This window comes from Hemiscyllium ocellatum, chromosome 50 (genome assembly GCF_020745735.1).
Source record: "Hemiscyllium ocellatum isolate sHemOce1 chromosome 50, sHemOce1.pat.X.cur, whole genome shotgun sequence".
Taxonomy (NCBI): domain Eukaryota; kingdom Metazoa; phylum Chordata; class Chondrichthyes; order Orectolobiformes; family Hemiscylliidae; genus Hemiscyllium; species Hemiscyllium ocellatum.
The window spans coordinates 2,033,655-2,041,342 of NC_083450.1; the positions used below are offsets into that span (position 1 = coordinate 2,033,655).

General features: G+C 54.5%; 1 protein-coding gene and 1 non-coding gene across 2 annotated transcripts in view; one reads left to right on the top strand and one right to left on the bottom strand.

Moving 5' to 3' along the window:
• LOC132805516 (uncharacterized) overlaps positions 1-6,642 on the top strand; it is a 90,067-nt gene extending 83,425 nt beyond the window's left edge. The window contains exons 31-32 of the mRNA XM_060820628.1: positions 2,251-2,368; positions 6,156-6,642. Of these exons, the coding sequence (XP_060676611.1) occupies positions 2,251-2,368; positions 6,156-6,302 (265 nt within the window). The 3' untranslated portion in view covers positions 6,303-6,642. The remainder of the gene's footprint in view (positions 1-2,250; positions 2,369-6,155) is intronic.
• Positions 1,323-1,394, bottom strand: trnad-guc (transfer RNA aspartic acid (anticodon GUC)). Its single transcript has one exon. It is a non-coding gene; the product is annotated as a tRNA-Asp (tRNA).
• Positions 6,643-7,688: the final 1,046 nt, after the last annotated feature.

A 7,688-nucleotide genomic window follows, 5' to 3' on the forward strand; every position in this document is an offset into this window, starting at 1 on the left:
CAGCCGTCGTGTAGTTGTGTTCTGCCGGTGGAGGAGTCCAAGGACCTGCATGTCCTCGGTGGAGTGGGAGGGAGAGTTAAAGTGTTGAGCCACGGGGTGATTGGGTTGGTTGGTCCGGGCGGCCCAGAGGTGTTCTCTGAAGCGTTCCGCAAGTAAGCGGCCTGTCTCGCCAATATAGAGGAGGCCACATCGGGTGCAGCGGATACAATAGATGTGTGTGGAGGTACAGGTGAACTTGTGGCGGATATGGAAGGATCCCTTGGGGCCTTGGAGGGAAGTGAGTGTGGAGGTGTGGGCGCAAGTTTTACATTTCCTGCGGTTGCAGGGGAAGGTGCCGGGGTGGAGGTTGGGTTGGTGGGGGGTGTGGATCTGACGAGGGAGTCACGAAGGGAGTGGTCCTTGCGGAACGCTGATAGGGGAGGGAAATATATCCTTGGTGGTGGGGTCCGTTTGGAGGTGGCGGAAATGGCGGCGGATGATACGTTGTATGCAGAGGTTGGTGGGGTGGTAGGTGAGAACCAGTGGGGTTCTGTCTTGGTGGCGGTTGGAGGAGCGGGGCTCAAGGGTGGAGGAGCGGGAAGTGGAGGAGATGCGGTGGAGGGCGTCGTTGATCACGTCTGGGGGGAATCTGCGGTCTTTGAAGAAGGAGGCCATCTGGGCTGTACGGTATTGGAACTGGTCCTCCTGGGAGCAGATGCGGCGGAGACAAAGGAATTGGGAATATGGGATGGCGTTTTTACCGGGGGCGGGGTGGGAGGAGGTGTAGTCCAGGTAGCTGTGGGAGTCAGTCGGTTTATAATAGGTGTCTGTGTTGAGTCGGTCGCCCGAGATAGAAATGGAAAGGTCTAGGAAGGGGAGGGAGGAGTCTGAGACAGTCCAGGTGAATTTGAGATCGGGATGGAAGGTGTTAGTAAAGTTGATGAACTGTTCAACCTCCTCGTGGGAGCACGAGGCAGCGCCGATAGTCATCGATGTAGCGGAGGAAAAGGTGGGGGGTGGTGCCAGTGTAGCTGCGGAAGATGGACTGTTCCACATATCCTACGAAGAGGCAGGCATAGCTGGGGCCCATGCGGGTGCCCATGGCAACTCCTTTAGTTTGGAGGAAGTGGGAGGATTGAAAAGAGAAGTTATTCAGGGTGAGGACCAGTTCAGTCAGTCGAAGGAGGGTGTCAGTGGAAGGGTACTGGTTGGTGTGGCGGGAAAGGAAGAAGCGGAGGGCTTTGAGTCCTTCGTGATGGGGGATGGAGGTGTACAGGGACTGGATGTCCATAGTGAAAATAAGGCGTTGGGGTACAGGGACTGGATGTCCAAAATGCCGCAGACTCCCCGGCGGGGAATTGAACCCCGGTCTCCCGCGTGACAGACAGGGATACTGACCACTATACTACCGAGGAAAATGCCGCAGACTCCCCGGCGGGGAATTGAACCCCGGTCTCCCGCGTGACAGGCGGGGATACTGACCACTATACTGATTTCCCCCCCCCCCCTCTCTAATATAGGGGTCAGTGGGCAGTGACCAGGAGCAGGAACCCTGGCTGATTTCCCCCCCCCCTCTCTCTCTAATATAGGGGTCAGTGGGCAGTGACCAGGAGCAGGAACCCTGGCTGATTTCCCCCCCTCTCTCTCTCTCTCTCTCTCTCTCTCTCTCTCTCTCTAATATAGGGGTCAGTGGGCAGTGACCAGGAGCAGGAACCCTGGCTGATTTCCCCCCCCCCTTTCTCTCTAATATAGGGGTCAGTGGGCAGTGACCAGGAGCAGGAACCCTGGCTGATTTCCCCCCTCTCTCTCTCTCTAATATAGGGGTCAGTGGGCAGTGACCAGGAACAGGAAAATAAAGAAAGGCCCGGCTGGGAATATTTGGGATGGGTCATGTCTACAGAAAGCGAGTGAGAACTGGAACTAATGTTTCATGGTGCTGTCCATTCCTCACTCGGTTTTTGATGAAGGAACATGAGCTGTTGTTGTGTCTTGTTTGTGTTGCTGCTGCCTGTTGTTCCTAGCTCTGATAGACACCAGTGACCAGAGGCTACAGGAAGCAGAGGACAGGAACTACAGATAACTATGGAATGTCAAACCCAGTCAGTGAGGATGCTGGGCTGGTTTCCAGTCAGGGCCCCAGTTCTCCCAGCTCCCGACCCTCACTATGCTGGCAGTAAGTGTGATGTGTCAGTGTGAGGGGTCCTAACCGAAGGGTTAGGGTGATGGGATGTCCGATATCCTTGATCTAACTGGTGTTTTCTTTCCTCCCAGTGGCTGGATTTCTTCACTGTCTGCGTTGAAAAGCAACGTCGGTGTGGGTGTGGTCATGATGATGGTCTCAGTCTTATTCACAGCCTCTGCAGTCCTGGGGGTCATGATGCTGAAGCGAGTGAGTTACATTCACAAGAAGCAATGACCCCGAGCCCCCCGCGCACAGTCTACGGCTGCTGCTGCAGTGCCTCTCATTACCTGCTGGTGGTGCCACTGAGGCAGCAGGGACAGCACACCCAATTACTGATAGTTACCCAGGGACAGCAACAGGCCATTCAGCCCCTCGGGTTAGTTACCCAGGGACAGCAACAGGCCATTCAGCCCCTCGGGTTAGTTACACAGGGACAGCAGGAGGCCATTCAGCCCCTCGGGTTAGTTACCCAGGACCAGGCCATTCAGCCCCTCGGGTTAGTTACCCAGGGACAGGCCATTCAACCCCTCGGGTTAGTTACCCAGGAACAGGCCATTCAGCCCCTCAGGTTAGTTACCCAGGAACAGGCCATTCAGCCCTTCGGGTTAGTTACCCAGGGACAGCAGCAGGCCATTCAGCCCCTCGGGTTAGTTACCCAGGGACAGGCCATTCAGCCGCTCGGGTTAGTTACCCAGGGACAGGCCATTCAGCCCCTCGGGTTAGTTACCCAGGGACAGCAACAGGCCATTCAGCCCCTCGGGTTAGTTACCCAGGGACAGGCCATTCAGCCCCTCGGGTTAGTTACCCAGGGACAGGCCATTCAGCCCCTCGGGTTAGTTACCCAGGAGCAGGCCATTCAGCCCCTCGGGTTAGTTACCCAGGGACAGGCCATTCAGCCCCTCGGGTTAGTTACCCAGGGACAGGCCATTCAGCCCCTCGGGTTAGTTACCCAGGAGCAGGCCATTCAGCCCCTCGGGTTAGTTACCCAGGGACAGGCCATTCAGCCCCTCGGGTTAGTTACCCAGGGACAGGCCATTCAGCCCCTCGGGTTAGTTACCCAGGGACAGGCCATTCAGCCCCTCGGGTTACTTACCCAGGGACAGGCCATTCAGCCCCTCGGGTTAGTTACCCAGGGACAGCAACAGGCCATTCAGCCCCTCGGGTTAGTTACCCAGGGACAGGCCATTCAGCCCCTCGGGTTAGTTACCCAGGGACAGGCCATTCAGCCCCTCGGGTTAGTTACCCAGGGACAGGCCATTCAGCCCCTCGGGTTAGTTACCCAGGGACAGGCCATTCAGCCCCTCGGGTTAGTTACCCAGGGACAGCAACAGGCCATTCAGCCCCTCGGGTTAGTTACCCAGGGACAGGCCATTCAGCCCCTCGGGTTAGTTACCCAGGGACAGGCCATTCAGCCCCTCGGGTTAGTTACCCAGGGACAGGCCATTCAGCCCCTCGGGTTAGTTACCCAGGGACAGGCCATTCAGCCCCTCGGGTTAGTTACCCAGGGACAAGGCCATTCAGCCCCTCGGGTTAGTTACCCAGGGACAGGCCATTCAGCCCCTCGGGTTAGTTACCCAGGGACAGGCCATTCAGCCCCTCGGGTTAGTTACCCAGGGACAGGCCATTCAGCCCCTCGGGTTAGTTACCCAGGGACAGGCCATTCAGCCCCTCGGGTTAGTTACCCAGGGACAGGCCATTCAGCCCCTCGGGTTAGTTACCCAGGGACAGGCCATTCAGCCCCTCGGGTTAGTTACCCAGGAACAGGCCATTCAGCCCCTCGGGTTAGTTACCCAGGGACAGGCCATTCAGCCGCTCGGGTTAGTTACCCAGGAACAGGCCATTCAGCCCCTCGGGTTAGTTACCCAGGGACAGCAACAGGCCATTCGGCCCCTCGGGTTAGTTACCCAGGGACAGCAACAGGCCATTCGGCCCCTCGGATTAGTTACCCAGGGACAGGCCATTCAGCCCCTCGGGTTAGTTACCCAGGGACAGGCCATTCATCCCCTCGGGTTAGTTACCCAGGGACAGGCCATTCAGCCGCTCGGGTTAGTTACCCAGGAACAGGCCATTCAGCCCCTCGGGTTAGTTACCCAGGGACAGCAACAGGCCATTCGGCCCCTCGGATTAGTTACCCAGGGACAGGCCATTCGGCCCCTCGGGTTAGTTACCCAGGGACAGGCCATTCATCCCCTCGGGTTAGTTACCCAGGGACAGCAGGAGGTCATTCAGCCCCTCGGGTTAGTTACCCAGGGACAGGCCATTCAGCCCCTCGGGTTAGTTACCCAGGGACAGGCCATTCAGCCCCTCGGGTTAGTTACCCAGGAACAGGCCATTCAGCCCCTCGGGTTAGTTACCCAGGGACAGCAACAGGCCATTCGGCCCCTCGGATTAGTTACCCAGGGACAGGCCATTCATCCCCTCGGGTTAGTTACCCAGGAACAGGCCATTCAGCCCCTCGGGTTAGTTACCCAGGGACAGCAGGAGAACATTCAGCCCCTCGGGTTAGTTACCCAGCAACAGGCCATTCAGCCCCTCGGGTTAGTTACCCAGGGACAGGCCATTCAGCCCCTCGGGTTAGTTACCCAGGGACAGGCCATTCAGCCCCTCGGGTTAGTTACCCAGGGACAGGCCATTCAGCCCCTCGGGTTAGTTACCCAGGGACAGGAGCTGCCATTCATAAAGCCAATCCACAGCTGAGAAAGCCTGAGTAATATATATCTTGTTTCTGCCTCCCCATTACCCTAGAAACAAAATCTATTGATTTGAATCTCACCATTTCCAGTTATAGCTTTTTTGTTGTTGGGCAGTGTTCCAGATTTCCACTCCTGTTTATGTACAGAAATGCTTCCCGATATTTCCTGGGAACAGTCCGGCTCCGAGTTGAAGGCCCTGCCCCTTTGCTCTGGATTCTCTCCCCTTCAAATCCTTTAATAATGTTGGTCCCCCATTAATCTCTGTACACAAGGGAATACAAGGCCGGTCTGACAATCACCCCTTAGTTGGGTTGGATGAGCCCTGCTTCCCTCCAAAGTCAGGATCATCTTCGTGAGGTACTCCGCTCCTTGAGCATTGACTCCTGATAGGATCCAACCAGCCTCTGTCTGTGACCAGCTGGAGTAACGTGAAGCCTGTGCACAAGGCAATCCTGCAGTGACCAACTTTACAAAAGTGCTGGGAGTTTGCTTCCAGCAGGGAGTTGGGGATACTTTCAGTAAACTTGTTAACTAAGACCGACACACCTCTGGAGCAAGTGGGAATTGATCCCAGACTTCCTAGTGCACAGGTTGGAACACTACCAGTGCACCACAACAAGGTGCATTATGGTTATCCAATGCTGTTGTCTGCTTGATCATCAATTAGTTTTCCAAATATCTGCCACAAAGTGTTGGAGTCATTTCGAGATGGCTCGGGGCGGTACGGTGGCTTGGGGGTTAGCGCTGCAGCCTCACAGCACCAGGGACCCGTGTTCAATCCCTGCTCTGGGTGACTGTCTGTGTGGAGTTTGCACATTCTCCCCGTGTCTGCGTGGTTTCCTCCAGGTGCTCCGGTTTCCTCCCACAATCCAAAGATGTGCAGGTTAGGGTGAATTGGCCATGCTAAATTGCCCATAGTGTTAGGTGCATTAGTCAGAGGGAAATGGGTCTGGGTGGTTACTCTTCGGAGGGGTGGTTGGGCCGAAGGGCCTGTTTCCACACTGTGGGGAATCTAATCATAGCAACTGCTACTTCCGTAATGAGGGTTTGTCTCTATCAGGGTATTTTACCTGATGTGACGATGCTAGTTATTCCCCATAACGTATGAAACTGGACAGGAGTTGTACGATGAAGAATCCAACATATGTTTATTCCAGCGAACTCCAACGTGCAGATATTACATTATTCCTGCACACGAATGTCTGGGCTAGCACTAGCTGTTAGGTTACAAGAAGTCAGACCAGCTCGCACTAGGGTAGTGTGTGGGTCTCTCACTAACAGCTTCCCTTTCCTTGCCACAGGTCCACTCCCTTTACCGCAGGACTGGTGCCAGTTTCCAGAAGGCACAGGAGGAGTTAGCAGCCGGGGTGATGTCGAACCCAGCCATGCGGAATGCAGCCGGGGCTGCTGCAGGAGCAGCTGCACAAAACGCCTTCCAGCGTAACTGACGGCGCGAGGGAGCCACAGTACCCCCTCCCTCTGCCTCCTCACCGCGCTCTCCCCCACCCCACAAACCCCTTCCCCATCTCTCTTTCCGTTTCAGCTTTTCACAGGCAAGAGGAACACCAGACCTTCATCCAGGCTCCTTGGCCAATCACAATAACTTCCTATTGGTTAGCCAATCACAAGCTGGGATTGCTGCTGAGGTTAAAGGTTGTGCCAAACGATTGACAGGCCATCATGGGTTTTTATTGTATTTTTTGGTTATGAACTTTGCGCACTTTTCATTCATGTTTAATAAAGGGAAGCAACTGAGTACATTTGTTGCTCCAAAGCTTATGGTTTAAACAGATTTCCATGTTTGATTTTGTTTTGTACATTTAGCATGAACAGCTGAAGAATCTATCCTTCCTTTTGAGGCTAACCGACTGAACGAGAGCGCACGGTGATTGGCTTGGTATCAATAATCCTTCCCTGAGGTGATGCCTTGTGTTAGTTATTGAGACTCTAACAAAATTGTGGGTTGAAGCTTTACCCAGTTGAAGAGCCACTTGCTCCCGAGGTGGCTTTTGCTATCCCTGTTACATTCACTTCTCCATTCTTATTGGTGCCCTAACACTCGGAACTTGGGGCAGTCGGAGTGTGGAGGGAGCTCACTGCACAGTGAGCACTGAATGCAATGTCCAGGCTCTCCCACCACTCTGTGGAATAACATGTAGCTAACAGCTGCGGCTGCAGCACCAGCAGGGGAGCTGCATTCTCGACCTGCTGCACCCCACACTCAGTAACCCAGCTGCTTCCCAGTGGTTCATTCCTGTCGCAGGCACATTGCTTGAGACCTGGGGGCCATTGGCTTGTTTCAGCCTTTGGTGTGCTGTCACGGTCCTCTTGAGAGCTATCTCAGGCAATGGTGTGGGATTTCTGAATGGTGCGGAATGGTTTCATTTTACTGACCTTCAGGGACAGGGATATTAAACAGGAATAAAAGGAGGTGTGAAGTTAACACATTTTATCTTGTGTGTATCACGACTAGGATGCAAGAAATCATTTGGAAAAGGCACACCGATGTTTACCCAGTGTGAGGAAACGGTGTTGATTGGTTTGGACAACACTGGCATGGAGGTGCAGCAGAACTGTTCACTCTCAGAGCAGGTTAGGAGACTCTAGATAGGCCGTTACAATGGGAGGAGGTAACAGTGAGGACTGCAGATGCTGGAGATCAGAGTCTCGATTAGAGTGGTGCTGGAAAAGCACAGCAGGCCAGGCAGCATCCGAGGGAGTTACTGGCGGTCTCTATCACTCCCTTTTCCCAATGAGAAAGATGCAATGCAATTCCTTTGATTTGTAAAAGAGCTCTTCACATGTTGGACCCAACGATAACTTAGCTTTTCTCT